Source organism: Toxorhynchites rutilus, chromosome 1, assembly GCF_029784135.1.
Source record: "Toxorhynchites rutilus septentrionalis strain SRP chromosome 1, ASM2978413v1, whole genome shotgun sequence".
NCBI classification, from domain to species: domain Eukaryota; kingdom Metazoa; phylum Arthropoda; class Insecta; order Diptera; family Culicidae; genus Toxorhynchites; species Toxorhynchites rutilus.
Genome location: NC_073744.1, coordinates 271,763 through 292,041, shown reverse-complemented (window position 1 = coordinate 292,041; position 20,279 = coordinate 271,763). Strand labels below are relative to the sequence as shown.

At 35.9% G+C, this 20,279-nt stretch overlaps 1 protein-coding gene across 8 annotated transcripts in view; it reads left to right on the top strand.

Annotated features, from left to right (window-relative positions):
- LOC129774922 (homeotic protein antennapedia) overlaps positions 1 to 20,279 on the top strand; it is a 120,302-nt gene that overhangs the window by 83,459 nt on the left and 16,564 nt on the right. For 3 of the 8 annotated variants that reach the window (XM_055779002.1, XM_055779022.1, XM_055779012.1), the window contains 2 exons: positions 14,040 to 15,260; positions 15,316 to 15,535. In XM_055779002.1, coding sequence (XP_055634977.1) covers positions 14,751 to 15,260; positions 15,316 to 15,535 — 730 coding nt within the window. In that variant the 5' untranslated portion in view covers positions 14,040 to 14,750. The remainder of the gene's footprint in view (positions 1 to 14,039; positions 15,261 to 15,315; positions 15,536 to 20,279) is intronic. The other 5 variants (XM_055779036.1, XM_055779059.1, XM_055779052.1 and 2 more) reach the window with 4 other exon arrangements.

The following is a 20,279-nucleotide window of genomic DNA, read 5'->3' as shown; positions in this document are numbered from 1 at the left end:
AAGCTAAGTACGCCACAAGAAATGCGTAAAGCGTAACTGAGGAAATTCACTAAATTTCGCGGCTGCATTGAAACCGCGAAATCATTCTTTGGATGTAACACCAGAAGTGTGATGATCTGCAATTAGTGCCTGTAAGGGTTCATGTTATGATGAATAATAACAAAAATGATTAAATTTTATCACAGTCAAATTTGACCGTCATCACGCAAAGTAAACCATAGTCCAGCAGTGAACCGACAGGCCGAGTATCTTTCTCACTTTTTTCTTCCTGCTTCCTGTTGATGCGAAGATAGTCAAAAAACAGCACCGCGCGGTTTGCTCTACTTGGTTTTGTGGGAGATACTTTTTAATGTTGTGCTCTCCTTTTTTCTGCACTATCTTATGTCGCTTTACAAGGGCTTGTTTGTAGACGAGAAAACGTCTGGCGAAAAGGATTTTCTCCACATAATTATTTAATTAGAATTTTCCCACTGGGTCCGTGACAGTACATGATAATTATCATAATATGTGCCTTGAATTTTATGGTTTCTTTATTATTTTCCGTTCAAATGATAATCTTTTTCTGCTAAGGAGTACAGGATTTCATAAATTAATCCCACGATAAAACGCTTTTCCTGACTTTAATTGTCGTAATGGCAACAAACGAGCGACAAGTTGCGGGACCGTTTTTGAATGCCATCGAAAAATACATTTTGTCTGGCATGAGGCAGAGACAAGTAGACGGTAAATAAATCGAGCCATAAACACTGTCAATCTTCCTTTTCGCGATTTTACGATTGCTTGATTTTTCGAGTTTATGCGATGTTGGGACTATGGCTGCAACATCTTCCTCATCGTCCTATTCAAGCGAAAAGACCAGTATGTACGACATGTTGACTGACAGAATCTTCCCGATCATGACAGCCATGGTGCCAAAACCTGTGCCGATGTGTACAATTCTGCATTGACTTGTTTTCTTCTTCATTTCCTCAACCCGCTTCAACCCGGATTGGTCGTAGTTTCTTAAAGTTGTGACCGGCACGGTAGAAGTCAAATGAATTTCATAAACACCACCCACAGTACTAACAGGTGAGATTACTAGTTGAGATCGAAATAGAGCGTTTCGTTCTCTTTTGGATATTATTAAAACATTCCACTATTTCGAAATGCCCATAGTAAACGTCTCAGATGACAGACATGAAACTCACTCTCACTTGTACAAAATATCAAAAACATCATGACACATATTCTGTTTCGACTAGCGGACAGTGCCGGAGAGTGCGTACTGGTGCGATATGTGATAGCATTCCTCCACGCTTAAATTTCGAATAAATTAAGTGGTAGCCAGTGACACTCGGTGGCGCCTTTACAGTTGACACTTGTCATTTGAAATTCTGTTCTATAACTTCTAGTCAATGTTTATTCGGAAATGAATGAATATATCTCATTACGCTTTTGATTCAGTTTTTGCTTCTTTATTCAAGTTTTTTTTTTGTGGCAAACTTTCAATTTAGTGTGCTAACATTTTGGATCGCAAGTGATTACTTATACGCTGCAAATGTCCATCTTCTTGTTTTAATAATCGAGAACCAAATTGTGTAACTGGTTGAAGGTCAGCTGCTGGTAACTATGGAACTGATAGTGACAGACAAACAAACAGACGATCTGACAGCTAGGCCTTTTTGTTCGTTGTATAATCATATGGTTTGATTTCGTGCCCACTAACGTGAAACAAGTTTATCGAAGGGAACAAAAACACCGAACGGTCTTGGAAATGACATCTTTCTTGAATATTCATTAGACTGTATTGCTTTGTGTAAAGAATAATTTCGCAGCAGACGGAGAAGAGAAACGACAAAAAACTGCATCGCACATACGTTATGTTCTCGTGCTTTCTCAGGGCGAACTAGAGGAAAAGGTATTTGCTGCCTGGTGTCATTCATATTTTTATATGCTCTTTTCGGGCCCTCGAAGGTCAACTTTAGAAAGCTGAACAAATCTGGATGTTTAGGATCTACTTTCTATTTCTCGGCAGGAAGAGAAATCTGTGTTGTCCTTGGAAAGTCTGCAGGCATTCAATTTTACGTAATAGCTACGTTAATATTAGGTAGAAGAAGGCCGTAGTGTTACGAAATTGTGTTAGCTAGAATGGATATCGTCGGCAAAAATGAAGCTTAGAACAAAAGTAAAAACAAACGTAAAGAAGTAAGAACAGTGTTATCAACAACACAGAACACGAAATGCTACAAAATTGCCTGTTGTGGTTCACAAGTCTAAATTTGATTTCCACCGATATCAGATAGTATAGCATGCTATTGCCGTTAGGGAAAAAAGCCCTTGGCAGCAGCTGCATGCTAGACAACCTTCTTCGTACGCACATAGACTCTCACGATACCTATGATTATGTTGTAGTTCGTTTAAACATATAACTCCAGTGAGTCGCGGGGTTTCGCGTGTTGGTCGCTAATTAATAATACAACGCCTCTTCTCCTATACACAATGTGGGGTGGATACCATAGTTCAGCTGCATGTTAGGGGCAGAAATGGTATACTGGGTTGCACGAGCGGAAAATACACCGTAGATGAACCGGAACTAAAACACATAATCAACAACAAAATAAGAGGTAGTAGTATCCACGCCTCCGCATTTCATCCTTATTTTTCATTTCTTTGGATGATTTCTTTATATATTATAATAGAGACTAAAATTTTAAAATAAACGGAATATAGTTTATTTTAAAATTTTAGTCTCCATACGAATTGAAATATAACATGATGTACATTTGTTTCAGTGCTCCCGTGGCCGAGTGGTTAGCGTCATAACTAACATGCCGGGTGTTCGGGTTCGATTCCCGTTCTGGTCGGGGGAATTTTTCGCCAAAGAAATTTCCTCCGACTTGCACTGTGATCACGCGTATTCTAGAGCTTGCCACTCAGAATGCATTCAAGGCGTGTTATTTGGCATAGAAATCTCAACTAAGTACTAATAAAAATGACGCAAGTAATACTACGTTGAGACGGCGAAGTTCCTCTAGGAACGTTAGTGCCATTGAAGAAGAAGAAGAAGACATTTGTTTCGTAATTATTTTTTAGAAAAAAATCCATTTTATGAAAGAACACTCATATTCCAGTTAAAATTTGTTTTTAACTGAGAAAATTAGTTTGCTTGACGCTGATGCACAAATATAATCATTCCACTGAAAAATGCAACACGGTTCATGAATAAAACGATTATTACAAGTTTACTCTAAGAGTAAGGTATATGAAACTGTCAGTATTAAATTAAAATGAAGTTCGACTGATGGGAGCCAAATCTTCTGTAACCAATATGCTCGCTAGCTTTCATGACCTATCCCGTATATACAGCACATAAAAATACGATCGCCTACGACTCCAGTTACCTAGATCACTTTTGGTATCCAACAACATCACAAAAAATATTGTAGTCACGTTACAAAATAACAATAAATCGATTATAACATGTTGAGTATCCGACAGTTTTCATTTTTAATGTTCTTAGAGATTTCGTCATGAATATAATATTTGAGGTTTTTCGATTAACCTTAACCACAATTTTCTGCACATTTGTACAGGGAAACGAGAGAAAAATAAACTCCCAGAAATGAAAGATAAGTATAACTTCGAGATGAGAAGAGAAATTTAATGAGATTTTTTTTGGGAGGTTGAAGTCGTGTTGATAAATATCATATTTATTAAATTACACGTATGACCTATTTATATTTTTCTGTCAAAAGTATACCGGGAAATTGTTTTTTTTTATTTTACCGCTGAACACCGTTCAATTTTTTTTTAAGTTGATACTATTGTCAGTGGTTTTAGAGGCGTATGAATGAATGCAAAGTTTCAAGCGTCCTAAAAACAAAGAATTGAATTGAATCAGTGATCTTTAAATCAGATTTGAGCACGATCGGTTTGTTTACAGCTTCAACGATTTAGTTTGTTTACAGCGTCATTAAGAAGTTAACTTGTTTTCTTTGGCGATTTTTGATACGGATGATTCTATTGGTTAAATATATTGGGCGAAAATTTGTGTTGCAAACAAAATTTCTCGTACCGATACATTGAAAATGCTGCAGAATATATTTGGAGGCTCTACGTGGAGAACACGGTTGGATGAATGGTATAAGGCATTCAAAGACGGCTGAGAAGAAAAAAACGATTTGCCACGCCAAGGACGATCATCCACTTCTTCAATTGATGAAAATATCGACAAAATAAGAGGAAAAAAGGTGGTCGGAAATCGTAAGTTATGTTTAAGAGAGCTAGCCCGTGAATTAAATATATCTCAAGAGACCGTTCGTCATATTTTGGTTGATATTTTGGGCATGAGAAAAGTCACAACATGACTAGTGCCAAAAAAGCTCAATTTTCTTCAAAAATGTCATCGCAATTATGCGACTGAAAACTTTCTTTTTCTGTATTCGAAACTTATGTTACCGTTTTGTGGGACCCGTTTGATAACATTGGAGACTTAAAAACGAATTAGCTGCGTGAACTGGAGGCAATGACTTGATTGGGCGTTGGAAAAAGTGTATTGCTTCAGAAGGGACCGATTTCGAATGTGATAATATAAGTTCAGATGAAAAAAAATTATTTTCTCTAAAAACACATTCCCGGTATATATTAGGCTGTCAAAAAAGTCCTGCGGTATTATTTTTAACTTTCATTTATTCATAAAATTAGTTACAATCATCTGTTTTAAGTCAAATATGCGCCGTTTTGTTCGATGGCTTGTTCCTAACGAGATGCCAACTTCATAATACCCCTGTTATAGAAGCTCGCTTCCTTATTGGCAAAAAACTCGGATAGCCAATTTTCACAGGCCTCTTTTGTGGCTAACTTCTGACTACCTAGCTCGTTCGCCATGGACAAAAACAGGTGGTAGTCACTTGGTGCAAGGTCCGGACTGTACGGCGGATGCAAAAGAACCTCCCATATGCAGTATATTGCAGTGAAATTATCAAAGATAGAAGTTGGGTATCAAAGAACGAATTGTAGAGCGGTTTGAAAGATTTAATTTGGTTGATAGAAACATTCATGTTTATTATGTATTTTTTGGATAAAATTAAAAATAACACCCTAAAATCCACTAACTTTTAAGTTTTCCGCTTATAAAATGTTACTTAAATCCACTAATTTGGATGTTTCACAACTGTATCCTGTATAAAACTTTCTCATCCTTCAAATGAAGCAACATAATCCTTCTACGTAGTGCACTTTTGTTCTTTTGTTCTGATGATTGTTGCGTGAACGTAGTTGTTCTATAATAACACACAAATATGGTCAATTGAAGGCTTTGAGTTTTGAACTCAAGTCTTCGCTCGTTTAACAAAAGCCTCAAGAATGATGCAATCAACCAAATTCGTGCAGAATCTTCATGTATTTAAATGCAACTTATACAATTTGCAGTAGGATTGCGTTATCCACATGACCAAGGGAAATGTTTAACACTAAACCTACCGATGTTTCATGTATACCTATTCCTACCACAGCGGGTCAAGTGACCCTTTATAAATAGTTAGCGAACAATGACTCGATTTATTTAGTTTTTGGTGAGAAACGTGGCATACCATATTTCTACTGTAAATTTCGACATTTTGGAATAACAATTATTAGCAAAATATTGAAATTACAATTTTTGACATTTTTGAATAGCTCTGTACTTTGGAATGGTTACTGTTAGCTTGCTTGGATAGTCAGCAATACAATTAATTCTGATAATTCACTATTCATTCACAAATACAACTAAATAGGTAAAGCAAAAGCAAAAATGTGTAACGCAATGGTTTTTTATCACAACCACGTATACAAATCTTTCTTTTCATATAAATATTTGCAAGGGTCAAATGACCCGTTGCGGCAGTTAGGGCAGATTACATATATTTCTTAGTAAAAATTGTAAGGGGTTGAATCTAGGACACAACCGCATATTTTCGACGTAGAACTACGCAATTATATACAATCCACTTGTTTACCACTTCTAATATTATTTTAGAATGCATCGTAATTTTTGTAATAGATTATGTTCTTCGTTACAAGTAAATTTTATGAATGTCCTTATACGTTTGATATGATGCCTAGGACCACCCAAATATGTGAACGGAAGAATTGTCAAACGATCATTGTATTTTACATTTCCCTCTGAAATCTCGTGAAAAATAACATTTTAACGCGGAGAAATATTTCCTGTCAATTGATGCAAACATCTTTCTGATCTATTAAGAAATATTCGAGTTGTAAGCATTCGAAATAAGGGCAGGGTTAGCACACAAATCTGCAGAACAAATACATGAGAAACAAAATTCTTCCAGCTTTCATGAATTTAAACCGTTTAGAGATTAGCGAATTGTAATGTATAGCATATCAAACAAATCTTACAAAATTTTCGATTCGATTGGTATGCAAACCATGAGAATCCGTTCACAGTTGAAATAGTTATTAACGGTAACTTTATTTCATAAAAACGTGACCTGTTTTCTGATTTGGCACCCTTCCTGAATGACGTAGTTCTACGTCAAAAACAAGAGAGGAGTAAACTCTGAAAAATACATTCGATGTATGTTGTAGGAAATTAATATAGGCAAATGATGGTGTGACAATGTAATGTGCAAGAAGATTTTGAATAAAAGTTCAAATTGGGCCATTTGACCCCTCGTGGTAGGTTCAGTGTTAAATTACCATGATAATTCAGATGCTTGCTTGCCGTGCTTGCTACGCTTGAAATTTTTCATTTTTATTTTCTTAAAGTGTTAATGTTTAAATTTGTTCATGTTCATGATGATTATTGAAATTAAACATTCATAAACCCGATGGATTTCAATTATTTGATAAAGAATTTCAGAAAGATATAAATATAATTGAATAATTGATGAATTATTGAACTGTGTTGCTTCTGTCGTTGAATGAATGGCTCGTATGATGTCAGTCACAGTGTGTGCATTTCGAGGTAACTGAGGCTCTATTTCCGTGATAACACATGCATGATTGCTCTTGCCAGTCATTATGGACATTTTTTATCTAAATAGAAGAACTATAATAGACATACATTTTGATATCTGTGTAATTTCCACAATTTCATTCAATTTATGAAAAAATAATAATCTTCCCATCCATAATGTATCTTGCATACATAAAACTACGACCATGAGTGAAACTGCAGAGTCAAGTTTCATCAAACTGTAAACATGACCATACCACTTGTTGTTAATCGTACCAGTTTACAATGGGATGACCAATCGAGCGCCGGTGCATTTGTCAGGGCAAATATTCATTTACCTTCTGACCAACCCAATCTCTCATTTTCCACACAGCGAAAACGAGAAGGGTTGTGGGTAACGAATATATTTAGTTCGTTGCCATTATGTGAGCCTGTGTTGGAGGTGCTAGAGGGACATGTTCGCGAGTTTCGAGTCACTCGCAACAAGTTGATAACATAATTAATTCGATTCCGATCGATGTCACTGTTACTGTTGTAGTGGAAATTTCTACCTTCATCGTGTCTGCCGTCGGCAAGAGTTGCGTCGATTGAGGAGGTGATTTGATTCATATACTTTTTCTTCAAAACATTTAACTTTATCTGAATATTCAATCATATTTTGATTTTTCACGCGCTATAAATCGATGTTGCAAAGAGTGATTATTATCAGTTGCATTAAAATAAATCTCATTTTAAATCAGGGCAAAAACCAAGCTGCAAACCGCGACTTTATTACCATCATTAAATCCACATCGTAAACACTAACGAAAATTGCTCAATTAAATGCTGAATGAGCTGTTCCATCCAACACTGTGTAAACATGAGAATTTCTCATCAAATTTTATTGCCGTCCATTATCACATCATTATACTGAATTGCTTTGACTTAAACTCTGTGCTTTTATTCGTAGTCCCTCCCCACACCAACATCTTGTGGTGTTTGTTGATGTTTTGAGGATAACTAATTGTAATCGATTTACTTTTGATTCAAGAATTTGAAAACCTACTATGGGATGTCCGAATGGTTTTTGTTACTTTCTAGAAACAGAGGGCTCCAACTGTCAATACGTAATTTAGACATCAAACTCTTATCGTTCAACATGTCGAACGAAATCAGCGTGCAATCTGTGACATGCGTGTGTAAAAAATACAATTCTCCGTGTTTATTGATTCTCTCAACATTCCCCAGAGTATGAACAAAAATAATGAACTTGAACTGGCGTATCTGTACTATTCGTTTCTCTTATTTTTTTCTCTTTTTGTCATGTATGTCTTCATTGAAATCACATAAGATGTAGCGAGCAAACGGTTGGTACCTCTACATTGTCATACTGTCCAACAGGTCGTAAACGTCTTCTCTTATAAGCCCCAATAGTGCTTTCCTTTTACGATAGCGCGTGAAAAACTCGCGACCGCAGCTTACAATTCTTTTTCTGGCAGATGGTTTGCGAAAGGAATGATTTGCTTTGCTCACTTTTTCTTAAGAACCTCGATGCCAACAAATAAATATTTATTCAATTGATTTGCTTTAAATGATTTTACACCACGATATATCCACCTCGCCCTGGCACAGTCCTCACGCGCGCGGACTCACTGCATCGACAGTCGGAGAGAATGCACATTTAGTTGCAGATCCACCGGTATGCAATTGTATAAATTATGTATTGCGCACGCATCCTGAGCTGATTGGTACAATTGCACTCTGCGCCAGAAGTAAATACGCGTAAATACTCCGTTCAGCAGAACGCGGACAATTACAAGAATCGCCGATGAAGATTGAGGTGAACGATTGACTTTTATAACTTAATTAAGTTGTTATGCAAGTGGTTAGTGTGAATATGGCATCAATTTGCATATCTGTCTTCGTGTAAAGATTTAAATGCGGAATCAGTCAACGGTAATCAATTTTATTCAACATCAAATTCAATTGAGCACTATGCTATGTCTCCGTATTATGTTTATTTATAATAGTTGGCACGTGTGTTCTATATTTTAGTATGTAATGAAAAACAATTATTTCACATTCATTTTTCGTATCCACAATGATCCATCGAAATCTGTATGATATACAGAGTGTAAAGTGGCTGACCCGAAACAGTCAAGTCTATCAAACATTTTTTGAAGAGAATTAATTGAAAAGTAACTTTAAAATACTAACTCTTACTTCTAAACTGGTACTATATATTTTAATGAATTATTTAAAGACAAAAAGATCGAGTTAAAAAAAAATCTATATTGGCGAAGTTCTTTTACCTTTATAAATACTATCGCCTAATGTAAACACAAAACAAGATACAATTTAGAGGGTTAATCTATCGAACGTTTTGTTTGTTATTCATGACAACTCGGAAAGTTTGAGTTTTTTCACATTCAGTTAGAAACAACCACCGAGGTAATGATGGCCACAGTCTGTAGTAGTAATGGCTGTTGCCGTAAACAATACACACGAAGCTATGACTGCTATGACGAAACTAAGCTAGAAAGAGACGATAGAAACCATTCAGTGTGACGCAAAAGAGAACGCACACGAGGGGAAGATATTATTTATAGCTACGCCCATCCATCAATCGGAGTGGCTAGAAATCGTGTAACTGAACGAAGGAAACGCAGACACAAAAGCAGGGGCGTCTGACGGCTTCGAACGTTTTGTTCCAATTAGATTGAGTCGATTCTGATTTATTTTCAGGACTTTTCCAAATCAGATAGCATTTCTTGTTTGAAAAAAAAATAATATGTTTCAAATGTGTACTATCTTATAAGAACCATTACACTTGCTGACAAGTCTGAGATCATATATCATATACTATACTGATATTTTAGACTCTACAAATGTCTAAATAATCAGATAATATACCGCTTTTTTCTGAACATTAAATTATTTCTTGATGTAGGTCTTTTCATGTAGTATGTAATAGTACCAACTGACTCAAATTTATACCAATGTCAAGAATGTGAGACATATGTTTAAAGCTGAACAATCGTTGTCACTGAGCTGTATCAAATAGCAATGTTCACTGTGTCAGACTTTTATTCAAATTTTCGGCAACGATACCATTCAATGTACATCAATGTACTTTCCTGCAATTTAAATGTATGGCCAATTATTTTAAAAATTTCAAAATAGTTCAATCGTAAAATACATTGACTATTATTATTGAACACATTTCAATATACTTTATTGCTCGGGACCAATCTTCCATACATATTTCAAGCCTTATCGAGAAGAGAGATACGAGTCGATGTGTGCGTTTCACAGCCCTTCTTGTCATAATCCCTGCCATCTACTATTGAGTAGCAGAAATGTGAATTAAAGTATTGCATACAAGGGGCTCACGTATTATTTACGTCAATTTTTTTTACAGGTTTTGAATTTGAACATAAAGCTTAATTCTCAACGACGTATGGCGGCGTTATGAGTAACGTCTTTATTGTACTTTTTGTTTTGCATTCGTCGACGCTACAGGCGTTACCTACGGTTTTTCAGCTTTTGTTTTCCTAACAGTATACATTCGGGAGTTTTTTGCGTTTTTGCTTTAGCATTGTATGTCAGCGCTCCACAGTGCAACATTCTTTTAAACATCAACTTGTGTCACGATTATCACAAATTACCGTGAGTTTAGGTGCTCTCGAAAAAAAAGTACAATATTACACAATTATATTTTTTTATATTAATTTTTGACATGCTATTGGAATTTGAAAAAATATGTTTTTAAAAACATTCATTCTAATTCAAACTACAAATGAAAGAAACACAATGAATGACAAAAAAGTTGTGAAGGTTACTCTGAAGGTAGAAACCCCCTTCCTTTTTAGAGTAATTATTAGTACCAATACCGCCGTACTCTGCTATCTCCAGCCCAATGGGGCAACATGCGAGACACGAAGGGGATCCATCCAGCCTCAGAGAGAAGGTTATCCCTCGCGCATAAAGATGCATCTTTTTATATTTTTTTACTGGCGGGCCCGAAACAAGTTTTACAGGTTCAGACAAGCAGAGCGTTGATGACGATGCGGATGATGCACACGGATACTCATTTTTCAATCACTACCAGCTTCGCAAAGTAGTCACAGGAGGAAAGGAAAAGCAGAAAGTCGCTTCGCACGCTCGGAGTAATTTGCTTTTGCTGCATGTGTGATGGGTGTAGTGACTTTATAAAATTATTAAAATGCAATTAAAAACAGTTTAGATGTTTATTATCGCAAAATGATCTGTCTTGTATGCATGTGGCGCTGGAATGAATGTATACTGACTCTCAATTCCATAATGGAGACGTCGATACGACGACAAGAGTACGGAAAATAAATCATTTTTTTGACTCACATTTTGATTAACTTGTATTTTTCTTCGAACTTCGAATTCGAACAGGTACTATTGATAGAACTAACATAGAAGAAAACATAATAAATCAATCAAATTGCAAATATTCACGCCATTTAGCAAGAATCCAATCCAGATAGCAATTCCATTGATAGTATAAACCCATTATGCTCATTCTCTCCTTTCCATTTCCACCATAGCTTCAACTGTGAATAAATATGTGTATTGCGGTACGCTGGCATGTTATTCTTGAATCTGAGATCTCATCCTTTCCTAGTTTTGTCAACCCTTAGTTACGCTTTTCCTCAACTGAAGGATAGAATTTACTCAGAAATTCTCAACCAAAATTCAACATTACGATGATCATTGTCGTCATTGTCGTGGTGGTTTACACACATAAAGCTATAGAATACTTACAATATGATGATTTAGCAGCGTCAAAACCAAAGCTATAGTTGCTGCTGTTGGTAATGTGAAATCTGATGACGACGGGGAAAATGCTTTACTCGAAGATTCTGTATATACTGCAGAAGCAGTGTAGGCTCATTGTAGGAGGAAAACAATTCTCATAGCTTTACCACCCACCACCCTACTCAGCATGTTTGTATCAACAGTATAGAACAGGTTGATGCAACGTGGTGCCATATCCGATGGGGTAAATGTGTCATGAACATTCACAAACTTTATTGGAACTGAAATTTGTACGCTACACCCTAAAGAGACGTAGAAGCAGTCAATATAACACAAGCCAATTTTTGGTGCATTGTGTACGCTCGTAGCACCAGATAGGACAGACAGACTCGCTTTAAATTCAATTAAATTTAATCAAATCAAATGATGTATGTGGTTTCAGAAATAGTACTTTGAGAGCAGACCGATGAAGTAATATCTCGAATGGAGAAATTCTCTCACTGCATCGGCAGTGACATTTAATCCGTGAAGACGAGTACAAAAATGCTAAGCACTGGAGAGAGTCTTATTATTTCTGTGACATCCGCATACGGGCATTTCTGGTTAGACGAAAAGCCAAAAGTATTGTTTTCGACATAATCAGAAACGATTAATGTTGATTTATCGCCCATCGCACTTTTAACACATGTTCAGGCATCTGTGACTCGGGCTTATGTCGCGGTCCCTGATGAACTAAAATATTATTTTTTTATGTAGGTGTCTCATCGTACGGTAAAGGTCAACAGTTGTTCATAAAGAAATTCTCAAGTCTTCAGTCAAAACGTCTGCCAGACGCTTGATGCCAAGAAAATGTGAGAAGGAAAAGAGAATTTCGATGATGGTCAACCACTTTGTGCAAAAGCAAACGGGTATTTCATAATTCATAAACTCATTCGCCGAGAGTAAGTCAGCGAAACGCAGAATAATTAATTGCTTATTTGAAACAACTTCGTTCATTTCTTGTTCTACAGCCGTCTTACAGCCAACAGAATTTTTGCGCAATGGATTCGCTTCTCCTGGTGGGTGACGTGTCCTCTCTGGATTACCTCCCACTCCTTCCTTCCACCACGAGTCTTTTTTGTTCTCATGCTCATCGCTGCTCTCAGAGGATCAGCACCGCGACGTAAAAATTAATTACGTTTGGCAACTGAAGTTGTTTTTCACCGCTTCAAAAAGACTGAGATACGTTTGGGTGAATCCCGTAAAAAATAGCGAAACAAAAGTATCAGAAACAAGAAGGAAAGTGAAGGAGCATAAGAAAATAGGAAAATGGCATTGTTGAAAAAAGTTCTGCATCGTAGATGCCATTTTGTTGTGTTTACAAGCCGAGAGATCTGCTTACTAATTTATCATCCCGGTAATAATCTCACTCTCAGTGATGAATTTTCCATCGACGCAAAGAATTTTCCACACCCTTTAGCCTGGGAAAGCGCCAATGATTTCGGTGCACTTCGAATCAAGCAATTACGGGTACACGCTTTTTGCTGATTCCGACACATACAAGGTATCTGACAGACAGTCTTACGAAGCAACTCACTTTGAGTATAGCATGAAATCAAATTATTCATTTTCAAAATAAACTACACACTTCCCCACTGCTGGGACGACAGGAGAGTATTTTCTGAAAACATTGACACACAAGAATGATCACGCATCAAGAGCGTATACTAAGTCGCGTCGTTGATGTGGATCGGTAGCTCATTCGACACACAGCACCTCTTTGAAATCACCGACTCTTTGTATCAGTACCTATGTTTATAATTTATGCTGGCAGAAAACACGAGAAATTTCCTGAGTGTATCGTTTTACGTAAGAACATGGATCCGATACTTTCATGAATTTACCTTTTTACTTTTTACTACATTGACGACAAATTGTTTTTGAAAAGTATCGACGGATAACGAGATGATAAAATTGTAACACTTTTTATAGAACACGGTGTAATTTGTGATACGCTAAGTTAATTAGTGGTTGGTTGCGGTAAAATGCTGAGAGTCTATACTTATTTCTTGACATTGGAAATCCTGCGGCCAGATTAGAAATCAATTCCAAATCTTTCTCAAACGCTAATGCTTCTAACCCACTCTATCAACAGAGCCACACTTGCATGTCTTCTTGAAATGCTGACAAATTCACACATGCAGAAAACATTTTCCAAGAACAGTACCCACTAAAACGTATGGTAGCATTTTGGAGAATCCGTTCTTTCATTAACATCAGTATGATTCAAGCAGCATCAAAATACGTACCATAATTCATATTGTTTAACAGTAAATTTCTTTTTTTCAATTTACAGAACGAGCTATCGGCTGGAATCGCACTCACGTAATATTACCGGAACATCGATGGATCATCGTCTCTTTTGAAAGCAGCTTTTTCGAATTTCGTTCCGGTTTTGGAATAATTTACAACATTGGACCACCGAATATCGCCCGTAATTCGTCCAAATTATTTTCAAGTTCGGATAAGTGCAAATGTGTGTGTGAGTGTTTGTGCGCGTATGTGATCGGAATCAGAAATTCTGCTTTTTACAGTGTGAGGCAAAAATTCTAACACAATTCCATTGTGTTTGTCATAAAGAAAGGCTATACAGAGCAAGTATTTTTCATCGTGTTCATTACCAAGCTGTATAAAATCATCCTCATGAAAAGTCACTCATGCCAGGCATAAATTCGACAAGAAAAAGTCAATACATAACTAAGAAAAGCTTTTGTGATAGTTTTTTAAATGAAATTAAGTTTGTTTTAAGAAAAATTGAAAGTATTAAGTGAAAACGTACGAGTTTCAGTAGTTCCAGTGTATTTTGGTACTTTCACCGCAAGTAGTTGATGTCGATGAATTAATGAATCACACACACAGTATTCATCGATCCCTCACAAGACAGATGGTTGATCACTAATCTACTTGATAATTAGAGCCGTGTGTTATTTTTTGGAACATCCCTAACTGCTTTTCGAGAGAAATTACATAAAAAGCAAAGCTTGAATCCAAAACCAAACCTTTCAAAATGACGATGAGTACAAATAATTGTGAAAGTATGACGTCGTACTTTACAAATTCCTATATGAATTCAGATATGCACGGTCATTATCCTGGTACTGGTGTAGACGGACTTGATACCAGTCAACAGATGTATCATCATAGTCAAAGCCACGGCGGCCAGGGAAACATGCCTCCATATCCACGTTTTCCACCATATGATCGGATGGGATATTACCAACAAAATATGGACCCTGCCGGATATGTACGAGCCGATAGTCCTTCAAGTCAGGTGGGTGGAGTGATACCTCAGCAAACGAATGGCAATCCCTTACAACAAACGCAAGTACAACCTCAACAGCAGCAACCGATAGTTTACGCTAGCTGTAAATTGCAGGCCGCGGTAGGCAATGGCCCAAACGGACTTGGAACCTACGGTGCTGAAAATGGGTCCCCTCCACTGGAACAGATGGGTCACCATATGAATACCGCACAAATGACAATACCTCAACACCATATGGGACACGCACAGGGTCAGGTAAGTCTACAAAGTTATCTCGAACCGAATGACAAGATAATACCGCTGATGTTAGGATTGTTTCCCTCCCGAACAGGTGCACCAGAATCCACAGCATATGGGTATGTACACAAACACAGGCGGTGGCGCGCCTGGAGTTGTGCCCCAGCAACCACCAAATATGATGCACCAACAACCTCCACAACTACACCAAGGACAACAGCCACCGCCAAATAGTCAAAATTCCAACTCTGGACTACAATCGCCGCTTTACCCGTGGATGAGAAGTCAGTTCGGTAAGTTTTGCTTTTAAGCGCCATACAAGATTAACGGTTATCAATTTATCATGTCACATCACTCGGCAAGCCGTTATTAGTCATTAGAATTCTTTTTACAACGCCTCGAATTGAGTGAAAGCGAAAATTACTTAAAGTTGCACTATGGAACGAAGAGAAGGAAAATTTGATCTAAATTAATAACGTTTTTCCTTTTTTCGTGGATCCTTCATACTTTCTTCATGTGTTGAATGTCGCTGTGTAATACCAAGGGAAGTACATGTTGGTACCTTTAAATAAAATCATTTCCCACACAATAATGTTGGTCCGATAAATGGTTCTTGTTTGTAGAATGATAAAATGTGTATGTATTATTTTTACAAATTACAATTCAGCCATTCCACGTCAAATCGATATAGTGATTCCCAGATTTTCGTGAAAAGTGGTAATTTAGTTCTTTATCGCAAAACATTAGACCCGCATTTTTTTATTTTTTCATCAGAAAGACCATTCCCGCTTTTAGGTGGTTCGAAAAGCAACTTTTCCCTTTTTTTTTTTTTTTTTTTCAAAAATGCCTTTTTTTCAATAATTCATGACTACTACACCGATTTTAATGATCGATATATCAAATTAAAGGCAATAAACTAGTCTTCTTTGGAAAATATTACACTCGCAAGCAAATCGAATTTTGTTTCCACAATTATTGATTGTATTTGTTTTTTATGGTTTTCATGGCCTTGGGGCAAACGGCGCTATATTTTTATATATATTTTCTTTAAAGCTGCGGGTTGTTACATAACACATCTAAAAATCAGAGAGGTGCTTTTTTTTGTTTTGGAGTTATGATTTTTCAAAGTTAATCGATGGTCCAAAAACTCATTTTTTCCCTTTTTTCAGAAATTAAAAATTCATAACTTTTGAAATATTGACTGATTCAGATGATCGACATATCAAATTGAAGCCAATGAGATAATCTTCATTAAAAAATATTAAGGTAAATGATTTCGGTTTGTCCAGTAGAAAATGTGATCATGGTTTGTCCACTGTTTTGAATGCTCTAGTTCAGCGCACCTGTGTCAAATTAGGTATTCGAATATTTCAAAATATATAAATAATATTGTCTTCTTCATGATTTATAGTAGTTATACAGTATATTTTACGGATTCACACGTTTTAAAGGATTATAAGATCCACATTCTATTGTTGTCAATGCGCTCCTCACTTGAACTTTTAATCAACCAACAGATGATTATTTGGCACGTATCAGACCATTTCTAGATTATAACACTCACAAATATTGTAAACATCATTCTTGCAAACAATTTGTATCCGATTTACATAGCTAAACCTAAACGCATAAATTAACGCATTTTAATGAACTCAATTCTGATCATGAGTTGTCCAATCCAATAATGTTGTTTTGTCCACATGATTTCTATGGCAACCGCTTGGCGCGCTGCAGTTTGTTTATGGTGTCCTTCGCGTATAGCAGAAATGAAGTTTTTCTATGTTGAGTGTCTTAAGGTGGACTCTTTTCAAAAACGCTTAAGAAAATGCGATATTCTGAAGAAAGCCTAAATTATGAATGGATCAATATGATGACAGTAAACTCAAGCAATGATAAATGCAACATCTACTTGAGAATTTGAACGTTTTCATTCAAAAATGGTGATTTCTAAAGCCGGACAAACCATGATCAGAGGTGATCAAACCATGATCATAATTCCTCTTTGAGGAAAATCGTTAAAAAACATAAAAAATTGAATAATTTCGACACCTTATGGTAGTATTAGCAACTAGAGACTTGGGACTTTTCAACAAACCCGAACTCGTATCGATTATATGTAATTTTCATGAAGAAAAATCGATTTGCATTTACTAGTTGCTTAAAAACACTCCAAATTGGACAAACCGAGATCATTTACCCTACACTTGCAAAAAATGGATTTTATTTTCATAATTATTGATTGTTTTTAATTTTTATAGTTTACATGGTTTCGGGACCAAAGGCGCTATATTTTCTTATATTTTCTTGAAAGCTGAGGGTTTTTTACATAAAATATTCAATATGTTGTTCAAAAGTTATAATTTTTTTTTAAAAGCATTTTTGGACCATCGGTTAACCATCATAACTTCGAAACGAAAAAAACATCTCTGATTTGTAGATATAATGTGTAAAAATATTCAGTTTCAAGGTAAAATATAAAAAAAATATAGCGGCTTGCGAGACCATGTAACAATGAAAAACAAATATAATCAATAATTATGAAAACAAAATCTGAGTGTAATGCTCTTTGAACTTTGAACTGAAATGAGCCAATTTCAGGCTCATTTCAGTTTTCAAAGAAGATTGGCTCATTTCCTTTAATTTGAAATATCGATCATCAAAATCGGTTCCGTAGTTCAAAAGTCATGAATTTTTGAAAAAGTCTTTTTTGAAAAAAAGGGAAATAGTTAATTTTTAAGACCTTCATAATAAAAAAAAAATACGAATCTAATGTTTTGCGATAAAGAACAATATTACTACTTTTCACGAAAATCTGAGAACCACCATATCGGTTTGACATAGAATGGCTGAATTCAAGACTAAAATTTCAAAATAATATTACTACCGTGACTATGTTATCTTGTTATCATGGCGGGAAATATTCAATTTATTTTTATTAGTAATATCAACATTATATTCCTCCCATATAAAATATATAAAACTGACATTTATGCATTTACACTTACCTACATTCAATCATCCAGTGTCCTGATCATTGAAAATAATTTGACTATCTGAGTGGGAAGGTTACATTTTTCAAATCAGAAAAGGTCCATTTCGCTCATAACGTAAATGTTTCATTACTTCAATGCTTTCCCTAACACCACGAAACAACATTTGTGTTCGAAAATGAGAAACAGGAAAAAGCTTGCTTGGGATATTTTTCTTTCGCTGGGTTAATTTTGTTTTAATTCTTGAGTTGCTTCTTCTGCCGTCCTTTTTCCGTCGTATTTTCATTTCTCCGCGTTCACGAGATGCGGAAGAATATTTTTCTTCTTGACAACATCAACCCAAAAGAGAGCAGCGCAATTCAAGACACTGGACCGAAGATAAATGAAAAGGTATTAATTTAAATTTCAGACCATCCTCTGACTTCACGCTTTTTAAAAAATAACTTGAAATTTGCACCTTTTCGTCGCTAGAACTATGTGGAAGACACTAGGAAATTCATTCCGACGTTTCCGCTATTCTTTCATGTTTGGAGAAAAACAATCTCTGCCAGAACTGAGTTTCGGTCATTATGTTGGCCAAAATTGTTTCTCACAATAAAAAAGCCAATAATTACCGATCCAATCCAAGAATGCTGTTGATGAATGCTTTCCACAATTCAGAAATGAAATTATTTTTAAATTAACATAACTTTCCCTCCATCAGAAGAGTTGGTATCAAAAGCTTCATAATAACACAGCGGATGTGGAGAATTTCATTGCCATTCACTCACGCTTTTAATTTACCTGAGGAGTCGTAAGGGGAAATAAAGAAAAATGAAACAAAAATGGCTTCCTAATGATTTTTTAATTTTACGGTTCCCAACCAACCATCATCTTTTGTCGGTGTAATCCCACCAATGCACGTATGTACAAAATCGGTGGCAGCGCCTAATTCGACAAGTTCTCCATCTTTTTGAACCATATATGTGCAGGCAAAGGATACCATCAAAATCTTATTATGTTTTGATTGACAGGTTACAACTCTAGTGCACTAGTTTTTTTTTGTGAATTGGAATAGAAATCATCAATCATTTTGATGTCGTTTCGTTGTACGAGAGTTAACGATTATATAGGGCTAAAAATGAATCTCATTGGTTAGTAATATTCATAGAACTTGTTCACACTAGGAAGCCATACAAACCATACAAAAAACAGCGCCATATTGAATCGTAGTTCTCAGTGCTTCGGTTATTATGTATTATTGAATAACCATGGAAATTGATTTCATTGTACAGGTTTTTGGAACATCGATTTTCCCGTAATTTTTATAAATGGGTAAATACCCGGAAGTCGCCGCATTATAAATCGTTTATGAAAACAGAATAATTGAACACACACAATTGAACTAACAGTAATGACAAGAATGTTGAAACAATGCAATGTTTTTAAATTTATGAATCCATGTGTCTTCATTGTTATTTTTTTCTCAAAATATATTATTTATCAGACCCGGCATTAGCTCTTCGCGGTCGGGATTCTATGATCTCAAAACTTAAAATCTATGGTAGTACTGAAGGGAACAAAACAATTGATACTTGCGGTTTACTCAAGATTAGTTTATTAGATTAGTATTAGGTTGGGGAAAAGGAATCCTTTTTTTAGAGACTTTCAACCTGCTGAGCTGGTTCGCCTAAAAAATGTATCCTTTATTTTTTCTGTACAGGGCTGTACTGATCGATATCTCTAATTATATCGATCAAATAATATCATATTTATGCTCGTTGTCAAGGCGACATTTGGTTGGTGTTAAGTCAGAGGAGATCAAGTCGCAAAATAAAAAAAATCGGGTTTTTGATTGCATTGGGTGAAACATTTGGTAATCTACATTCCACATTTATCAAATTTGGAGAATCACGCGTACAGCAGGAATAAATTAACGAAAATGTTTTGAGCGCTCAATGAAAACCCCGTATCGCATCAAACTTCAAGCCCATTTTTTCTCTAAATCATGAAAATGTCACATGGCCGGGTCTGACTTAACACCGACCATTTCACACTATTTATAAAA